This window comes from Schistocerca piceifrons, chromosome 5 (genome assembly GCF_021461385.2).
Source record: "Schistocerca piceifrons isolate TAMUIC-IGC-003096 chromosome 5, iqSchPice1.1, whole genome shotgun sequence".
NCBI classification, from domain to species: Eukaryota; Metazoa; Arthropoda; class Insecta; order Orthoptera; family Acrididae; genus Schistocerca; species Schistocerca piceifrons.
The window spans coordinates 470,776,411-470,798,855 of record NC_060142.1 but is presented as its reverse complement, the minus strand read 5'-3'; the positions used below and the strand labels follow the sequence as shown (position 1 = coordinate 470,798,855).

Here is a 22,445-nt window from a genome sequence, read left to right as displayed (position 1 = left end):
CCTTATGCTCTCCCTGAAACTCTGTACAACCTCTGGTTTAGTCAGTTTATCCAGGTCCCATCTCCTTAAATTCTCACCTTTTTGCAATTTCTTCAGTTTTAATCTACAGTTCATAACCAATAGGTTGTGGTCAGAGTCCACATCTGCCCCTGGAAATGTCCTACAGTTTAAAACCTGGTTTCTAAATCTCTGTCTTACCATTGTATAATCTATCTGATACCTTTTAGTATCTCCAGGATTCTTCCATGTATACAACCTTCTTTTATGATTCTTGAACCAAGTGTTAGCTATGTTTAAGTTATGCTCTGTGCAAAATTCTAACAGACGGCTTCCTCTTTCATTTCTTAGCCCCAATCCATATTCACCTACTGTGTTTCCTTCTCTCCCTTTTCCTACTGTCGAATTCCAGTCACCCATGACTATTAAATTTTCGTCTCCCTTCACTACCTGAATAATTTCTTTTATCTCATCATACATTTCATCAATTTCTTCATCATCTGCAGAGCTAGTTGGCATATAAACTTGTACTACTGTAGTAGGCATGGGCTTCGTGTCTATCTTGGCCACTATAATACGTTCACTATGCTGTTTGTAGTAGCTTACCTGCACTCCTATTTTTTTATTCATTATTAAACCTACTCCTGCATTACCCCTATTTGATTTTGTATTTATAACCCTGTATTCACCTGACCAGAAGTCTTGTTCCTCCTGCCACCAAACTTCACTAATTCCCACTATATCTAACTTTAACCTATCAATTTCCCTTTTTAAATTTTCTAACCTACCTGCCCGATTAAGGGATCTGACATTCCACGCTCCGATCCATAGAATGCCAGTTCTCTTTCTCCTGATAACGACATCCTCTTGAGTAGTCTCCGCCTGGAGATCCGAATGGGGGACTATTTTACCTCCGGAATATTTTACCCAAGAGGACGCCATCATCATTTAACCATACAGTAAAGCTGCATGCCCTCGGGAAAAGTTACGGCTGTAGTTTCCCCTTGCTTTCAGCCGTTCGCAGTACCACAACAGCAAGGCCGTTTTGGTTAATGTTACAAGGCCAGATCAGTCAATCATCCAGACTGTTGCCCCTGCAACTACTCAACTACTGAAAAGGCTGCTGCCCCTCTTCAGGAACCATACGTAGCAACATCACAGTAGCTAGTTATACTTTTGTGTAGGCAATTGTAATAGCATGAAATTTGGATTGCAGAATGGTTTGTTAAGGTTCCCAGCGCATAAGAGAGTGAAGGTGCTGTTTGTTAATGACTACACTGAAACTGAAATCATGTAATAATTACAAGCGTAGGAAGGCTAAAGTGGGACAAAAATTTACAAACGCAAAGTCTGAATGTGAAAGAAATGCATAACAAAATTATTTTAAGTTAATTAGGAAAGCACTAAAATTACTTGCAACTAATGAAACCTAATAACGATTATTTACAGCAACACATCACATGAGATGTACTAACAGATGTCACTGTAATGCTGTCTGCCATCCAGTTTTGCGAAGCAAATATCCACAACTAATAATTGTTTTGTAACAAGAGGAACTTCAGAAAAGTTTTTATTAGTTTGATTAGCAAACGACAAACACCTTTGCAATGCCAATGTTATGAAAGTCATAAACAAATGAAATAATTGTAGACACACAAAATTATTGTAAAAGTTACTTTAGTCAAAGCCGAGTATTCACTTTACTTTGCCACTATTTAAAATTACTTTTACTTTACACTGGCTGCGTGCAGTAGGAGCGTTACAATGTACAAAGAAATTTAACTACCTATATATCTAGTTTCACGAAGTACTTGATTCAAGTTAACTGTAAATGTAATTAATTTTCTTCCACTGAAATAACTGTATAACTTTCATTTATGATTGTCTCGGTAATAATGATGAAAAGTTAGGACTCTACTCATGGTTAATGAACTGGAATAATCAGTAGCACTCTCAATATTTATAGTTCAACTGAAAAACACTGTATGTTCAAAGTACTGGAACTACTATGCCGGCAATCTGTGTACATAACTAAAAAGATAACTGGCTTTATCTTACAATGTGGTCAGTTGCATATGGTGTGACATAATACATTTTATAATGAGCATTATTGGCAATACGTTCTTCTATAACAACATGCAACTTTTAATCATTTTGGCCACAAACTATTCTTCTTCAATTAACAATTCTTGTTATACATTTTGTGCTGTGCAAAGATATGTACTCGACTGACCATTTACAATGCATTTCCTTGCTTAAAACACCATTTTGAAAACACTCTCCATTACACATGTGAGCACCACCACTTTGTGTCCATACGTCTCCACAGAGAACTAGCGATGCACTCTATGCTACTTACTCTGCTTGCACTCATGTCCAATAACATTATAGTCAACTTTGAAAAAGATCTTTGAATTCTATATTATATGAACTTACCTGACTTTGCCAGCATTTATACAACAAAGTTTTTACAATATTATTTTCCAATAGTTTCTCCATAATTATATTAGAGTTTTTAAGTAAAGAACATTGACGTATTTAAAACAGTACATACATACACTAGAAATTACTTTAAAGTTACAGAATTAGTTGACTGAGAAATTACGAGGCATTGTATTAATATCTTACAGTGCAATTGGCATTTTTGTGACACATTTCTTTCTGCAACTGTTGGCTTGTGCGCATTGATGGTGCGCTGAAACTGCATAACTGCCTGTGTGTTGTAGTGTTGATTGACTCAAACTGCTGTAATCTATGATTCTATCTATGACCTTCTCACACAAGACTTATTTTTTTGGTGAAGGCCCACTTTTTTAACCTCTCTGCACATGGACTCATCACACTACTGTTCACAACTGTTCTTCATTATTGCATTTCAAAGTTCACAGTTTTGACTCTTCTTCACCAAAACGCAACCCTTTCATGGTAAACCAACTGTAAACTCCTGCTTACCTCCTTTTATAATAACTTACAGAGACTGGACATGGCTGGAGGATGATTAACAGAAAGAATACACTTTGTTGCATAATAAATTTCAGTATGTTGCCTAACATGAAAGTGTGTCTCTTTACTTTATAAACATAATGTTCCTCAAAATTTTAGGTGGAAAAATGTTGCTTTGAAAGGATAACAGTAAAGATCATTTCACTTCATTTACTGTCTTTTAGCAAGTAACCCACTTCCTAGCAAAGCCTAGACCCTAACATGCTTCTGTTAATCATCCACTGATTTCATAGGTAATTATGCACACCTTCTACAAATAAACTGAATCATTACTCACTATCACCCCACCAATTGATATAGTACTTCCAGACTCATAATTTGTCACCTCAACAAACCATTAAAATAACTTTAGTGCTACACAACTACATGCAACCTCTCCACACTAAACCCGAATGATGATTCTCCCCTCATGTTCTGGCGCCAGACTGGAAGCACTTGCACATTGCTGAATGTAACAGCAAAACAATGCCCCTCCCAAAAAGAGGTGCTGCCCACTCTGAACATTCCAAATAACCAGCAATATGTTAGGGTATGATTTGCAACATCTTACCCCTATCGATAACAAAAGCTCTGCATTCAGGCCCAGACCGGCTATTGGGAACTGACTACCTGCTGTGTCATCATCTATCAGCGTCACCATTTGATGCAGTATGGAGTGGCCTGGGGTCAGCAAACCACTCTTCCAGCCATTGTAGACTTTCTAGACCGTGGAACTGTTATGCTCTTTCAAGTAACTCCTCAGTTGGCATCACGAGGCTGAGTACAAACCATTACAGCCCTCTCACCAAGGAAAAATTCCTACCAGCTCCAGGAATCAAACCTGTTTTTTTTTGCACAGCAGCCACACACACTGACCACTGTGCTATGAAGATGGACAGAGGTAGACGTTGCTTACAGCATGTACATTTAAATACTGGACTAAAGTATATGTGACTGCATTATTTTTGTGAGTAAAAAAGTATGAAAATAACCTCTGATAATTTTTATTCAATGATGAATAATTATTTGAAGCAAGCAACTGCTCCTGTTATTTATTCAATTACTTGAAAAAGAGTTGTCACTCATCTTCAAACTGCCAATAGGAGCCTGCAGTCTTTAGATGAAAAATAAAACAAAATGTTGAAAATGTGTGAAAGGAGGACAAATTTATTTGTTATATTTCTGTTAGAATCTCAGTTATTTATTTTCTTTGGTTGTCACAACTTTTTGCTCTGTGTATTTTCTTTGCGGTTCAGTATCTTTTTATTGTTATTGCACGTATCCATTCTCCCCATTATGTTGTGTGTATAACTGTGCATTAAATAAATATCCAAGTTCATCACATTCGATATATTATTTGTTATCTCAGAAATAAGTAGTTCCAATACAAAATAATAAAATAAAGGCAATTATGCTACTGAATGAAATAAAATTTATTTAAAATACAGCTTGTTTGGTCTGACTTTAGACACCATGGTTTTACACTGGGAACTGTAGAGTGCCAGTTGTATGTATGAATGTAATTTCAAAGTATTTTATGTAATATACAGTCATAAAAACATTTAGACAAATGCACAATTTTAAAGTTGTTACGAAACAAAAATGGAGCCAATAAAAAAGTAAACAGAACTAAAACAGTCCGATTATTACTCAGTTTAAAAATTAAATGCCATCTGACCAATGTAGTAAAGGTTTTAAAAACCTGGTGTACAGCAGACACAAATGACCGAAATGTGATTAAATTGTTAGTTTTTGCAAATATTTCTGCATCCAGCAGGAAAGGCAATGGTATAAAATCACTATCTTTACAGTGAGTGTGGTCCTTTTCACGACAAAGGAAATACCAAATATTAAATGTTAGTAATACCCAAAATCGTAAATTAAGGATAAATTTCTCTCTTATACTGGGTTACTTTTCATCCTCTTGAACAGAACTGTTCTCTCCAGTTCTTTGTCGGATGAAACTTCTGTTTGTTTCACATTTTGTTCATGTTTGTGTCTGTTGCGCATCTTTAGGGAATGCTAGTATTTATGGGAGATACTTTTCTTTATCAAAACAATGTGAACAACCTTTCTAATCTAACATTCATCTACCTCAGCATCATACCAGCCAGGCATTTGGTACCTGCCTGTTAATATGATTCTCTAGTACAAGGAAAGCACTACACATTATATCTTAAAAATAATATAAAATAAAATAAATTTCCATTTGCAACAAAAATACACAGTAAGAACAACAGGTGATTATTATTTTTTAAATTGCAAAAATTATCTTAATACTGAGTGTTCCTTTGGTTTTGTTGATACAGGTACAACAAGTGAGCTTTATTGTTGTTATCGGTCTTTGGATCCAAATTCTGAAGGTGGAACTACCATCAGCTGCCAAAAAGAAACATCATATAAGTCTCTTAATTCTCTACAGAGGTGAGTGTAAACAAATTAACAAAATTATCACAAAATGGTGTTTTTGTATGGCAGACACAAAATGTTAAGACTGAATAAAGGAAATCTGGAAAAATGAACATCCCTCTTCATCCTGCTAGGCACAAGAAATACAAAAATTCAAAAGGCCAGTAATTATGAGCTAATTTTTATCTGTGAGTCTGCTGGACATCACTTCATCTTCAGGGTAAGTGGCAGTTTGTCCACTAAAATCATCATTTATTTTCTGTCTAGTTCTTCCAATTACAGTAATACACCAACAGTTATGAAAAGAAGGATGCACATGATTTTTTGATAGATTTTATACTACATGTTCAGAACACTAAACTATACTCATGATTACAGAACTGCACACAATATCTGACAGTGACATATTAGTATAGCGAGAAGATCCTATATGCTAAACTTAGTCTCCCCACATCATGGCATTGTATTACAGATTGTCTTGGTACATTCTTCAGTAATTTCCATCAACATAGTTTGTGAATGTTTCCACAAAGCATCAGCACTAGTTGCTGGACGACAGTGGCCTAAAAAGTTGTTGCTGGCAAACTATGTCTGAGGTATGATATTCAATAGGTGACACATGAGGCAAACTAGCAGTCTAGGAAAGGCAATGGGACCATCATACTTTGAAAAATATTTATGCTTTCCTCACTACACACTGGCTGGATGTTACCCTGTTGGAATATGACATATGAAGTTGATGAAGTAGAGGAAGTAACTTGGGCAATAAAATTACCGAAATGAGCTAACTACTCTTTAGGTTGCTCTCGATATGTAGGAACTGAGATGACATGTAGTAGTCAGTGACACCCAAAATTGTCATATCTGACATGTATCACCCTACACAACAATGCAGGCCTGCAGGTTGTGGTCACCAATGTAGTATCCAATGCTTATGCAACCTTCATTGTAGGACATTATAAAGGGGGCTTATCTACAAACAGTACCTTTTTTAATTCAGTTAGGCAATGATGTTTTCCCACAGTAGTCTTCTGTACAACTGAAGCTGACAAAAGCATGCATGAGATGTTCAGCCACAAGCTCCAGCCTTGAGACAACAGTCGATAATACCATAAATCCATTATGGACAAGATGATAAAGTCAAGATAGAACAATACCAAAACACATTTTAAGGAGACTGGTCATTCTGTCTCAATCAAATCCATTCGCTTGTAGAAATCATGCTTCTTACTTCAGAAAGGTATACTGGCACTTCTGCTTCACTACCTGGATTTAGTGAACACTGATGTCTAGCCACATAAGAGAAGGATCTACATGTATAGCATATGTCTGTTGCATAATCAATTATTTCTGATATACAGTTCTATGCATTCTCCAAGTCTGGATTTATTTGGACCACTCTTTCTGGCTGCTGTAGTTTTTTTTATCCCTGGCAGTTACTATTTATCAATACTGCCCCATCTAGCACTGTTGCCAAGTCTAGGAAAAATTATATGCTTAATAGTTTTGATTGGTTGGTAGCCATCATGCAAGGCAAATTTAAATACTATTAAAATTATATGTAGGTTTTTTTATAATCTAAAAAGTTAATGACATTTCCATTAAAGATTATTCTTGAAGATTTAATAACCCCTCATGTTTTTCATTGATTGAAATAATTGTTTATACAGTAACTAGTTTCAAATCTCTGTATGTCAGTTACCAGTTAATGTATGGTATCCTGGAGCCATATCCCTTGAAAATTCAGCTGTACCAAAACACATTCAGCCTGTCAAGCAGTGACTCTTATCTTCTTATTATTTATGTTTTATGTTCAGTGAAATAATAAAACACATCAATAAGTGTGTTGCTCCCTTTTCAGTTGTTGAAATAAAACAATGATATCGAAACATAAAACTGTAATGTGGACTTTGAGCTTACACCACACATAACGTTGTTACAGAAATATGATTTACAAAAGCTTGTGATGATGGAGCAGAGTCAAGAACCAACCAAATGTTGATTGGCTGCAGTTTCATCCAGAATTATCTTTAATGTAATCACACTTATAGTATTTAAACACATCCATAATGGTCAAGATAAATTGAATGTTCATGCAGGCTTAGACAACATATAGTGTTTTTCATTGTTTCTGTATATCTTACTGGGTTATGCATCAATCTACGCTGAATATGGGGGATAAGGAATGAAGAATTTGTTATTAATTGTTATACAGTCAGGATAGTTTTCAGCAAGCAGTGGAGTAATAGAGGATGATCAGTAGTTACAATGCAACTGGCATATTTTCTGAATATTCAATTTCATTGTGAACCATACGGTAAAATCTTCATTGTTATAGCAAAATCTGACATTGCACTACAAAAATTGCAATGGGAACTACATTAGTATGCTAGATGAGAAAGAACTAGTATTTATTTAATTGGATAGATGATAAAATCTACTCACCAAGCAGCGGAAGAGTACACACATAAAAGACGGTTGTAAATGGCAAGCTTTCAGAGCCAGAAGGGTTGAAGAGGAAGGAAAAAAGGTGAAGGAAAAGGACTGTAGAGTTCTAGGAAAAGGGGTAGATTTTGTGAAAGTCACCCAGAACCATGGGTTGGGGAGACTTACCATGCAGGATGAGAAGGAAAGACAGTTTGCTGGGGGTCTGCATTGGATGAGATTTGAAAACCTGAGAGCTTAACACTAGAACGGTGGAGTTTCTGACATTCCTAAAATGGCGGAAAGGGGTCATTTTGACCCCACATACAATATTTTCATATTTGACTTGAACAAGTACTTAATCTATCTTAATCTATATTTTATTTCTAGTAATCACAACAATTCTTTACAATTATAAATAATAATTACTAATTTATTTGAACAACAATAATCATACAAATTTATTGTTGCTACTGCTAACAAGTTTCTTAACTATAGATTTTAATTTATTAACTATTCATACAACCTTCTAGACACATTTAGTATATTCAGTTCATTTTACTCTCACACGTGTTTTACAAACAGCTCTGTGTTACTTTTCACTCAAATGATGCACTTAGCACATGTGATTTCCATTTTATCCGCACACTTTCCACGCATGGCTTTGTGACACTGTACACAGTTTTTGCTGGTCTTGTTGCCTTTGCAGAGGCTGATTTGGCACTTCCTCTGCTTTTTAAGTGATTTCACTCCCATATCCTCTTCCTTTGCCTGATGTTCTTGTTCTTTCATTCCCTTGAGTTCATTTGACAGTTGAAGTATGAACTTCTTCCTTTCTATTTTCTTGTTTGTTACTATGTTATAGATGACCCATGCATTTATTGCCACTATGTCCAGTATGTTGTAGAAGACATGCATTGGCCATCTCCTACATGCAACCTTCGTAGTATGTTTACAGGTAATTTGATCAACCACGTCCACCCCATACTTCGTTGCACTGTAGAACGTTATGGTTTTATGTTTTTTCTTTCCTTCCTTGCTTACTGCTACTTCGGCATGCAGCATACTCAGAAGAATGACATTTTTATTCTTCTTCCCTTGCTACATAGCCAAGGTGCAGTCTGTGTTGCCACTATTGTGCGGTACTATGGTGAAGTGGACTTCAGCTTTTGGCTTCCCTACTTCATCGGGGATTTCACGGTGTTCATTGCACCAACTAATCAAGTTTTCTTTTCTTTGAGTTTTATAGCAAGTTGATGAGATGTAAAGAAGCTGTCTATGGTCACATTTCTTCCTTGATTTACAAATGGTTCCATGAGATGCAGAATGATGTATTCTCCAAGTGGTTGTTTCTTTCTATGTGTGTCCTCTTTGCTGAGGCATGGGAAAGCATTACATACATAATTCATCATTACTTCAACAGTCAACCAGAATTTGAGATCATATTTGTCTGGTTTGTTGGACATGAATTGAGTAAACCTGCATCTTGCATTGCTTGGTAACAGTTGCTCATCAATGGTTATATTTTCTCCAAGGCGGTAAGTGCAAATACTGTTTTCAATGAACTTTCCCCAAATTTCTGATACAAGAGCAAATTTTTTGGCTGCCAGGTGTTCAGCATGGTTTGATTTTTCATCAGAATGAAGAAATCTGAGAAGCTCCTGAAATCTGTCCTTGATGAAAGCAGGCCCCCACGAGTGTGACCAGAGATCATCCACAGACATACCTTTAGTGCACAATACACCCCAAACATACATTATGGCTATCAGCTTCTCCAGTTCCTCAAGTGACACAGTCCAGTTGTTGTTTTTTCATACTTTTTGAGTATTTGTTTCTATGCATTTCTTCACGAAACATAGCACTGCTTCATCATAAATAAGACGGAAGGCACTGATGACAGAGCTGTCTACTCGTTGCCATGGGACCTCCTCTCTCCTGCAGAAAATTCACAGCTGATTGCCTTACAGAAGATGAATAATTTCCAATCTCCCACATGGTTTCATCCCTTGCAATCATCATTGTAAACACTTCCAACTGTACCTGCTGTGGTGAAAGAGGTGATGATTTGACAAATATCAGCAATGGAATCCTCTCCCACTAACCATCCCTCATTCACAGTGTCTTCATCTGCACTTGTGTCAGGTACATAATCATCATCTTCATCAGTGACATCAATTTCCAATTCAACTTTAGAATTCTCTAAGAGATGTAACACTTCTTCATCAAAAAGTCCATGCTAGCAATATGTGTTCAAAAATGTGTTTCACAGACAGAAACTGCCCAAGTGACACAACATAAGCTGTGGTGGACTAGAATGTGCACGAGCCAACTTGCAACAATGAGGAGCAACTGCTCTGCATTATTTCTCACTGTTGCCATTGTATCGTTGGATAGTTTACTTATATTCAGAAGAGAAATTACAGTGGGGTCAAATTGACACCTTCTGCCATTGCAGGTATACTGAATAGAATGACGATGAAAATTAAAATATATTGTAAATACTAAAATATCTTCAGAAAGAGGAGAAAAAATTAGAAAAAGTCATATAATTTCATTAAAGAAGTAAATAAACTGGATAGGACAATGAACAAAAAATGTATGACAGGGGTCATTTTTACTCCTTCCGCTGTTCTAGTGTTAAAGGTGGAAGACAGGGTAATATACAGACAGAGATTATGGTTTAAACATCATGAATAAGTTAATAAGAGTGAAAAGTGCATTGTATGCAACAGAGATGGGAAGGGGACGATGAAAAATAGACAGGAAAGACAATGAAAGATGTAGAAAACTAAAACGGAGTGAAGCAAAGAGTAGTTACGGTGAGGAAATGCTGAGACAGAAGAAATCAACGTAAATTAAGATCAGGGGGGTTGCGAGAACCTAGGACTTGTTGTGGGGTAAGTTCCCACCTGTGGAGTTTTGAGAAACTCATGTCTGGGGGAAAAATCCAGATGGTGCTTGTGGTGAAATAAGTGCTGAGGTCACAAATGTCATGTTGTAGAGTGTGCTCTGCAACAGGATATCACGAGCTGCCAGTATACACCCCCTGCCTATGCCCATTCATCCTAATTGATAATTTGGTGGTAGTCATGCCGATGTAGAATGCCAAACAGTGTCTCCATAATAGTTAATATATGACACGTGTTGTTTCACATGTGTTGTTAAGCTACTAGCACTGCTATCTATGCAGGATACCGACGAAGCAGTTACCCTTGTCAGTTCTACAAAATTTAGAATAAAACCATGTGTGGACATGAGCTCCTTCATCTTACAGGCAAATTTGTCATTTTTTCTCACATCTATATTAAAATCAGATCAAACAACATTTTTTTTACATACCTTTTCAGTTTTGGGTAGGTGGAGTAAATTTTCAAGTTTGACCCAAAAATTGCAGGAGATTGAGTAACAGGGGTACGATATATGCTGAATATAAGCATGTTATAGTCCTTAAGTTCTATGCAGCAACTCTCAAATGTGCATTCTTCAATTAAATTATTGAAATTTAGCTTAATTTGGTATTTTACTGATGAATGAACCAGAATACATGAACCACCATACCCACTGTCTCTACAGAAGCTAGCTGCTACTTCATAATCTGGAAGTTTGTTCAATAAATTTATATTTTCATCTCTAAGCCAATGTTCACTTAAGCAAATAACTTTTACAGATCATTCTCAGGACAGCATCCCTACAGTAACAGTGTAACAAATTCCTCCAGTAGCAACAATTTGTTTGATCAAAAAACATTACTTATTTATGAAAACCAGCACTTGCAGACATATATGAACTCCTACTGCCATGGGTTATGGATTCATTAATGAAATAAACATAACCCTTAGCAAAAATGTGCAGCTTTAGAGGAACAAGTCTCTGAAGTAATTCCACAATCACATGATCAGGACAGCAAAGCCTCTTTTGCAATGAGACCCACTAATGCAGTAAACTGTAAAGATAGCCACAGTATGACAACAAGTGTCTAGCAACTGGAAACTGCCCCCCCCCCCCCCCCCAAAAAAAAAATAGTCTTGGGTTTCTTATAGCAAGAACAAATATGATTTATGGTACATATTACTTTCTAGAGCCAATGTAAGATACAGTGAAGTATACGTTGTGTGTGGCACTGAACACAGTGAATGGACAAGAATAATACAGGTTACAGAACAGGCTGAGCACTCATTTATAACTGCTTAAATAATGATGTTTCTTTGGTAGGGCACCAGGGGGCCAACCCAGGTGGCCTTTATAAGCATCCCTGTGGAATGTATGGATGACCAATCTCTGCCTGAATTTGAATGCTTCAAGAGTGACATCACTCCTCCCTTCTAGGGGTGGGAGAACCTCATACATATATACAGACATAAAACGCTAGGCATGGAAAAACACATGGCAAATAAAAATTGAAGGGTACAGAAAAAATTCAGCACATGAAAAAAAATGCAGGGTACCGAAAAAATGATGGGTACGAAAAAAAGCACTGGTACCAAATTAAGAAAAAGAGCTTGTACTGTGAAAAAAAAGCACTGATCTCACAAGGCACAGAGATTACTAGTCACAGAAAACACCAATCATGGCACTGACGCCCATTTCATCGCTCCACGATGGCGGCTGCTGCAGCGTGCAGTGGGCACGCATGATCGTGTAGGGGTAGAAGTGATGAGGAGGCAGTGTGGCATGCTGTCCCCCCTCTTTTGAGACATCGCGGTTATGTAAACACTGTTTGGCCATCAGCATCGGCATGCCTACTGCCAAATTATCAATTAGGATGAATGGGCATAGGCAGAGGGTGTTTACTGGCAACTCACAATATCCTGTTGCAGAGGATGCTGAACAACATGACATTCGTGTCCTCAGCACCTGTTTTACCACACGCGCCATCTGGATTCTTCCCCCAGACACTAGTTTTGAGAAACTCCGTAGTTGGGAACTAGCCCTACAAGTCCTTGGTTCTTGCCACCCACCTGGCCTTAATTTACATTAATTTCTTCCGTCTCAGCAGTTCTTCACTGTAACTAATCTTTACTTCACTACATTTTAGTTTTCTGCATCTTTCATTATTGTCTTTCCTGTCTATTTTTCACCACCCCTTCCCACCTCTGTTACATACAATGCACTTAGCTTTTCACTCTTTTTTAACTCATTCATGATGTTTAAGCAGTAATCTCTGTCTGCATATTAGCCTGTCTTTCACCTTCAAGCTCTCAGGTTTTCACATCTCTTCTGATCCAGTGCCCAACAATCTTTCCTTCTTATGGTATAGTAAGTCTCCCCTGACCCATGGTTCTGGCTGACTTTCCTGAAATCTACCCTTTTTCCTAGACCTCTACAGTCCTTTTCCTTCACCCTTCTTCCTTCCCCTTCAACCCTTCTGCCTGAAGAAGGAGCCACTGGCTCCAAAAGCTTGCCAATTACAACCAGCTTTTATGTGTGTGTTCTGCCGCCACTTGGTGAGTGGATTTTTTTAATCTATCGAATTAATTAAATAATTTTGTCAATAATTGTTTTTGTCATTTAGAACCAGTATTTAAGCATACAAGGCTAATGCTGCTTACCATCATACTATTTACAGGTGTGGAATGAGTATATACTTGTTTCGGGACTACAGGATATATACACCATTTTATTATGAATCAAGTCAGAGTACTGAAACTGAAACAAACTGTTATATAAGGTCAGTACTCCATAAACCCCAAAACCGTAATGGCAGACCACACAGGAAAATGACTCAAAGTCAATGGGAAAAAGTGTTCAAAGTACCGAAATGTACCCAAATTAGCAGCAAGGATACTGTGAAGTTCACACAAATCCTCTACAAAAGGATAACAACACACACATGTATGCATTCAGCAGCAACAAAAGAAATGATGTCCCAGACACACAATGCAGTCCAACACTTCCAGCAACAGACAGTTGCAGCAGTAGGTACAAAGATTAAATGTGTCTCAGGGTACAGCAGTAGTCAGTGACAGAGCAACAACAGTATTAAAAAAACAGTACCTGCTTGTACGTAATAACAACAAGTTGTTTTGAGTACAAACTGCAATTTACAGTGAATATATGATCACTGAAACTGGAATAGCCCATGAAAGTAATAAGGATTTGCAGCAAAAAGAGGATATGGGTACTAATTTTAAGAATGTAGCATAAGATTACATTCTCACTAGATACTTCCTTTTCAGAACCACAAATAATACAGTACTAATCACATATAAAATATAATAATATTACTTACTGTAAACATGATAAAGAACATTTCAAATCCAGCAGAGATCAGCTATTAATGCTAAATGATCAGATGGAAAAACTACACTCGGTATTGCTTCATGTTCCTTGACTTCTTCTTCATGAGGTAAAGGCACAATCTACAAACAAAGAGGACTATATAACACATTTTGTATTCAGCTCTGATGAAACTAGCTGAACATGTAAGACTGGTTTAAAATAAAACATAATGACTTTTGTAAGGGAAAATACATGAACAGTGAAGGGTAGGATCAGTCTGATGAGCAAGGCCAGCTAAAAAAGAAGAAAAAATTGTAATATTTTATACAACATTTGTAATTTATACTTTTAATTTAATACAATTTAAAAAATAGCATTTAAGAGAAAACAGCAACAAAATAAGAGAGAATACATATGAATGATATCATAATATGCAACATTTTGTAAAGAAACAATATGGTCAAAACCAAAACTCTTGATCAACTGTGCCAAAAAAAGGGTTACAAGAATTTGGAACGCATGGTTTGATGACAAAAGAATAAAGCCAACTTTCTAATTAAATTGCCTGCTTTTGCTGAAGAAGGCCCAGAGGACCATCAACCTCCAGAAAGCCAACCAAAGGTCATAACATTGGTATAAGAGATGAAATTCTTGATAAAACTGAGCAAAATTCCTTGAAATGGAGACAGGATATATGAAAATGTCAAGAAGTTTAAGTACCTTTTTGGGGAACATTAAAAGAAATGGATTATAATAAGCTGCTCTTGGGGAATGAATCTCAAGATGAAATCAAACAATGAAAAGTCCAGGATGGAATAACAACAATATGGAAAGGATAGATTGCTACTCACCACATAGGAGGAGGTACTGAGTTGCAGACAGGCACAATGCAAAAGAATCCTAGAAATATTTTAGCTTCTGGACAAAGTCCTTCTTCAGAAGTATAAAATTCTTACACTTTCACACGAGAATAACTCACACACATGTCCTTCTGAAGAAGGGCTTCGTCCTAAAATAAATAAATAAATCACTCTGCCTGTTTGTGATTCAGTGCCTCTTCTGTGTGGTGAGTAGCAGTCTATCCTTTCTACATTGTTAAATATTATGTAAAGGATAGACTGCTGCTCACCATATAGTGGAGATGTTGAGTCACACAAAAAAGAGACATTAAACAAGTAAGCTTTTCGGCAAAAAGCCTTCTCCTGAAAAAGGCAGAATACACACACACAAACGCGCGCACACACACACACACACACACACACACACACACACACACACACACACACACACACATATATGACCACTACCTCTGACTGTCATGGGCAGACTGTGAGCAACTGCACATGATGGGAAAAGCAATCTGGGTGGTGGGGATAAGGAGGAGGCTGGGGCAGTGAGGGGGAGTAATAGCAGGAAAGAGTACAGTACTGTTTGTGGTTGCATACGGCAGGGATGAGGTAGGTTAGGGCCAGGAGGGTTACAAGAACATAGGATATATTGCAGGGAGGGTTCCCACCTTTGCAATTCAGAAAATCTGGTATTGTCAAGAAGAAACCAGATGGCACAGGCTGTGAAGCAGTCACCAAAATGAAGAATGTTGTGTTGGGCAGTGTGCTCAGCAACTGGGCAGTCCAGCTGCTTCTTGGTCTTAGTCTGTCAATGGCCATTCATGAAGACAGGCAGCTGGTTGGTTGTCATGCCTACACAGTACACAGCACAGTGACTGCAGCTTAGCATGTAGATCACACGACTGGTTTCATAGGTAGCCCTGCCTCTGATGTGATAGGTGATGCTTGTGACCAGACTGGAGTAGATGGCGGTGGGAGGATGTCTGGAACAGGTCTTGCATATTACAGGGATATAAGCCAGGGGTTAGGAGTAGGCGTTGGGCAGGATTGGACGAGGAAATTGTGTAGGTTCAGTGAGCAGTCGAACACCACTGTGGGAGGGGTGGGAAAGATAGAGGACAGGACATTCCTATTTCAGGGCACGATGAGAGGTAGTCAGAAACCTAGCAGGGAATGTGATTCAGTTGCTCCGATACTGGCTCATGAGGGAAATGTTCCTCTGTGGCTGGACAGCTAACTTTGGGAAGTTGTGTGTGACTGGAGAGATAAGGTATGGGAGATCTGTTCCTGTATAAGGTTGGGAGGGTAATAATGGTTTGGAAGGCCTCAGTGAGATCCTTGGTTATTTTTAGGGGGACTGCTTGTAACTACAAATGCAATGGCCATGGGTGGCTAGGTTGTACGGAATGGATTTCTTGGTATGTAATAGGTGGCTGCTGTTGAAGTTGGGGTATTGCTGGTGGTTCTTAAAAATGAAAAATATATGTATATATACAGGGATTGACAAAAAAAAAATCCACAGTAAGAAGCACATGATCTGGAATGCTCAAATAAGACACTGCAACACTAGGGTCAAAACAAGAGTGTTGCTTCTATGTCCGTGAATGCCTTTTCATGAACTGTTGTTTGAAAATACTACACCTACAGGAAAATAACTGTAAGGAAAATCATTGCAAGTGCGGTCAGTAATGAAGATAGATGAAAACTTTGAAAAAGATAAGTCTTGAAGAATGTGAAGAGAATTTTACTGGAGTTCATGGGGACAAAGAGGCAGATATTTCTCCACCACCAACACAGAATGAACAAAAAACCAGTTATTCAACTTCTTTCAAAAAAGAATGAGATGACTAAAGATTAAAGAAGGTCTAGAAAGATCAAGAAAAATCTACCAACCCTGACTCCCAAATGTTACAAAGATGTTCATTTAGGAACAGAAAACAAAATTTAGAAGGATTTCAAGCTAAATAATGTAAATAAGCTGGGACACAAGAATAAAGGAAGCAGGCCAACAAACTCATAAAGGAGTACTGGAGACAGAGAAATCTCCAGTAAGTGTAGTTTCAACAATGGTCCAAACAATGAGAGAAAAATAAATTTGTGGGAAAGTTGCTGTTCTCATAAAATTAAGACTAAAAGAAACATGTAAGAAAGTTTTTTATTTAAGCTACCTGACTCATTCACACACTATGTTCCATAAATCTCAACATGAGGAAGAAGGTTACAAAGAAAAGACAGGTCACCTAGATTCCAGGATGAGAGGGACCTGGGGAAGGAACTATTAATTCTGAAAGCTTGGATTATGTCTCTAGATAGGATTGTGTCTGTACTTTTGTATGTGTCAACTGGCAGAACTAGCATTTCTCCTGAATGTAGGTACTGATCAGAGATTATGTTCTATAATTGTAAAATATAGACACTGGAGTAATGAAATTCACATGTCAGGTTCCAAATATTCTGATAAATTATGGAAGAAGCAGCTAATGAGGAACTCATTTTCTTTTTGAATATCTGGGGATTCTCAAATTTCTGCCTGAAGTCTGCTGGTAACCTGTTAAAGCTTTTGGCATTATAATAGAAAATTCCATTTTCACCTCTAGATGGGAATGCATTTCCTCTATGGAAACTATTTTTACTTCTAGTGTTTGGATTGTGAACTACATTATTAATCCTAAATTCACTCATATCATTAATCTCAAACACTATTTGGGAGTGTAGATACTGGCATGTATGTGTAATAATCTTTAGATCTCTGAAGATACTTCAGCAAGGTGTTCTGTCATCAACTTTTACATTTTTGTCGTTTCCTGTATTGCCCCAGATTATTGCAAAATCATGAGTGAAAGTACACAAAATTCGCTAGCAATCCCATCTGCAGATTGAAACAATGAGAGAGATTTCTAAGTCCAAATCAGGCAGAACCAAACTTTTGCTTAAATTACCCACATGCTAATGTCATCTCTGTTTGTTATTGTGGTAAACCAGCAGTTACCACACCCTTTCGCCATGCACCACACTGCAGATCTGTATGCTGTGCCAGGTGCCTGAGAAACTCAGCACACTGCTTAAGTTATTTACATGCTGAACTAAGGCTCAGTAGCTGCAAATGTGGGGACCAACACCAGGGGCTCCACCATCAGCCTCCACTGCATCTACAACACCAGCTACAACTACCTATAATAGGACAATGTTAGCCTCACAGGACCAGTCCAAGCAATGCTGTTAACTGTTAGCTATGTGCAGCTTTCGAGATCTGGACACTTTGTCATGCTACAGACTTTGTATTACCTCCATGTGTAGTTCCATGTTACTGTACATTGTGCCATTGTGTGTGGTACTCAGTAAACCAATTCAAAATCCAGTGTTCATTTGTGTTTTGTGCCACAATAGTTATCAATCTGAATGTCTAAGAACTTCACATGTTTAGTCTCATCCAGTATGTGCCTACTGATCTCTACTTATAATACCTAAAAGTAATTCTCTTGTGCAATTACATTATAAGTGTCTTTGTAAGATTAAGTGTTAAGTTGTTGACAATAAGCCAGTTGTAAGCCCATTCTAGTATTCTCCTGCCTGTGTCCGGTAGAGATGTGTTAGGCCGTCTATCAGTATATTAGTACCAGTAAACATCACAGATTTTGAAGAATCCTCCAATGTCCCAGGTGAATCATTTATGAAAGCCAAGAACAGGAGCAGGCCAAGGACTGAACATTATGGAATACCATATTTCTGTTTTCCCAGATCTAATTTGCTACATAATTTTTAAAGATATGACTCCATCCAAGCAAGGGGAATGCCCTTAACAGCATACCATTTGAGTTCCCTAACATAAGTTTATGATCTACACAATCAAAGGCTTTAGAGAGATAGCACAGTAATTTTTTTGTTTAGTTTTACCAGAACTGAGTTCACAAAATCCTATATTACTTTCTTATTACAGGATGCTTTATGGAAGACATATGGAGCTGCTGTTTAAATATTATTAATGGAAAGATATTTCAATATTCTGTTGTAAGCTACCTTCCCCCAACCGCCCCCCCCCCCCAAAAAAACACCTGGGAGTAGCAGATAGCATGCATCTGTATTTCATGAAACTGATTACAACTAGGTATCTCAATGGAAGCACTATTAACTCGGCACAAGAATGTAGTACTTTGGTGAAAATGTCATCACAGCCAAAGGAGTTACTGCTTTTCAATGACATAATGAATTTTGTGATCTCTCTCATGCATGATTTGGCAAAAATTACATTTGGTGACGGAATCGAAAATTAATTCCTTCTTCTGGAATGATCTAACAAAAATTACTTTATGAGTTTCACTGTACAATTCTAATTAAAGTCATGAGAACAACAAGATATTTGCACTTAAAAATTTTGCAACTAGATAGAAGTTAGGAACATAGAAGAAGAGGCAGAAAAGGTTAGGACTCTCTTAATAACTTCTTTCGGATGGCAAAATATAATTTATGTTCAGAAAGCTCCAAAATACACAACCTGTAAGTTCTAAGGATACTACTAAACCACCACTTCACTGTCAGCATTCTCAGAAATTTTTGAGGTTATACATACAAGATGTATGAGTAAAGTAATGAGAACGATTTTTTATCTACCAGAGTCTTTATTTTTTTGCAAACAACAACACAGTCTCCTTCATAGCAGTTCCCTTCAGCAACTATACACCAGCAGAGTCATTGTTCCCAGTCACTGTAGAAGCATTGAATGGCTTCAACTTGTAGGGCCTTTTAACATGTCAGTCACATTCTTTTGAATGTTCTCCAGAGTGCCAAAATGATGTCCTTTTAAGACATTTTTCAATTTCAAGAAAAGAAAAAAGTCACAAGGACTTCTATCAAGTGAATAGGGGGGCTGCAGAACAACAGGAATGCCTTTTGAGATCAAAAATTCCATGAGGGAAGTGCCTGTGTGACATTGGACGTTATCACAATGCTGCATACATTTGTCTGCAAAGTCCGGCCTCACTCGATTCACTCTTTTCGTGAGCCTTTCAAGGACATCTTTGTAAAACACTTTGGTGACATTTTGTCCTGGAAGAACAAATTCTTTATTTAGCAAGCACATGTTTGATGTTTTCATTGGTTTTTGAAGTTGAAGGTCTCTCAGAGCGAGGTTCATCTTCAACGTGTTTTTGGCCTTCCAAAAATGATTTGTGCCAGTGACAAACTTATGCTCTTGATAAGAAATGTTCTTCATATGTCTGTTTCAACTTTTCAAAGATATGTTCATGGATTCCCCAAGCTTAACATTAAACTTGATGGCACCATATTACTGTAAGTTCTGCTGTTCCATTTCCCTAGCACATAACAAAAACATAACTTCAACTTCACTAATGGTGCTCTCAAAAGTCACCTGATGACTGAACACCTGGAAGAGATGAACATACGGGTCTACATAAGTAGAACAACACAGTGTTGCCAGATTGCTTGCAGTGTTCTCAGTCTCATTACTTTTCTCACACACCTTGTTGGAGAGTATAATCACATGTAGCATTGCATACAATATGAATAGCTTTCTATTATGACATATTTAGCAAAGGTTGAATCTGTATTTTGTAGTCTCCAGCTTTTCTCATATTCAAACAATGTAACTGCAACAGTTCTGCAGGACAGATATATACAGGGTGGCGCAGATGGATCGGGTGGTTTTGAAGTGGACTGTACGTCTGGAGGGGGGGGGCCAGGTGTTCGGCGACTTCGTCCTGTGGTGGGGGGGGGACGGGAAGTTTCAGTTGCAGACTGGCAGTCAGTCGCGATGGCTACGTGGTCCGTTGAGCATCGTGTTTTCGCAGTGGAAGAGTTCATACGCAATAACGAGTCAATTGTTGCTGTGACGCGTGCCTTTCGCCGGCGTTTCAACATCCCACCTCGCGGTAGTGTTCCTAAGCGAGATACGATATTGAGTTGGGTGCATAATTTCCGCACTACTGGTTCATGTGCTCCAAAATGGACGCCTAGACCGCCAACAATAACAACGCCTGAGAACGTGGAGCGTGTGAGACGCGATGTCACTGCGAGCCCACGTCGATCAACGAGACGTCGTGCTCAAGCTCTTGGAATGTCACGTCGGAGCCTTCAAAGGATTCTTAACGAAGAACTGAAATTCCACCCCTATAAAATCCTGTTGGTACAGAAGATTCTCCCAACAGACCATCTTCAAAGGCTTCAGTTTAGCCAACAGATGTTGGAGTTATTGGAAGATGTAAACCTGATTATCATGATGTCTGACGAGGCTCACTTTCACATTAACGGATACGTAAACAAGCAAAATTGCCGTTACTGGGCCGACACTAACCCAAGAGATCTACACCAACGGCCTCTCCATAGTGACAAAGTGACGGTTTGGTGTGGGGTTTCTAAGGTAGGGATAATTGGTCCTTACTTTTTTGAAAATGAAAGGGAGCAGGCGGTTACTGTTAATTCGCAGCGTTATGTGAACATGATTGAAGATTTTCTTCTCCCACAACTTGAAGAGAACAATTACGACATGGGCAATATGTGGTTCCAACAAGACGGGGCAACTGCACATACCGCTAGGATATCAATGCAAGCTGTACGCGCTCTGTTCCCTGGCCGTTTGATTTCCCGTAATGGAGATGTCCATTGGCCCCCTCGCTCGCCGGACCTCACGGTATGTGACTTTTTCTTATGGGGCTATTTAAAAGCAAGGGTCTACATGAACAAACCCCGGACCATTCAGGAGTTGAAGGCAGCAATTCACACCGAAATCACATCAATTCCTGGTGATGTGCTTGAGTGGGCAATGCGGAACGTTAAGGACCGACTCCAAGAATGCGTCGCTCGAGAAGGAGGGCATTTGATGGATGTAATTTTTAAAAACTAACATTACTATTTTTTTGTTAATAAACTTCCATTGTAAGTACACGTTTTGCACTTTATTTCAATCCAATACCTTTACAATTGACAGTTTGACAAGTATTTTAAAACCACCCGATCCATCTGCGCCACCCTGTACAATTTACCATCGAATTTACAGACGATCCTGTACATGCCATTATGTGACAAAGATTTGAAAGTATCTTTACAGCTGAATAATATCCTAGTTAAGTTATTGCTAATCTAAAATGCAAGTGACAGTTTAGAGTAGAAAAAAACTGTTTTATTATTTTTTTTTTTCAAAATTATTAACAGAGTAGCGTTCTTTTTTACTACTGACTGATTCTTGCTGATCAGCATATAGAAAGGGTACAATTCTAAATAGCGTACATTTTGTGTTGCTTTATTCTCTCTCTTTGTTTCATGTTACTTGGCGAAAATCAGTTGCCATCTAACAATGGTCTAAGAAGCCAAAATTTTCATTATGTTCTGTAAGGTAACCAGAGAAGATTCAATAAATGTAACCAGATAACAGTGGACAAAAGGAGCGAAGTGTAAGTAATGTTTTGGCACCTTTGGATGCTGAAAGAGCTGGATTTGACTGGGGGAGCCTGTTTATCAATGGGAATGTGATACAGAACATAAAAACTGAACATTGCTCTGGCTATGTAGGCACATGAGATGTATCAGTTTTTTGCTATAATTATTCACAAGTGC

At 37.9% G+C, this 22,445-nt stretch overlaps 1 protein-coding gene across 2 annotated transcripts in view; it reads right to left on the bottom strand.

The window, feature by feature from the left end:
* Window positions 1–4,388: 4,388 nt before the first annotated feature.
* LOC124798018 (2',5'-phosphodiesterase 12-like) overlaps window positions 4,389–22,445 on the bottom strand; it is a 164,143-nt gene continuing 146,086 nt past the window's right edge. For both annotated transcript variants that reach the window (XM_047261219.1, XM_047261220.1), the window contains exons 8-9: window positions 14,042–14,171; window positions 4,389–5,358 (exon numbers count right to left, since the gene is read on the bottom strand). In XM_047261219.1, the coding sequence (XP_047117175.1) occupies window positions 14,064–14,171 (108 nt within the window). In that variant the 3' untranslated portion in view covers window positions 4,389–5,358; window positions 14,042–14,063. The remainder of the gene's footprint in view (window positions 5,359–14,041; window positions 14,172–22,445) is intronic.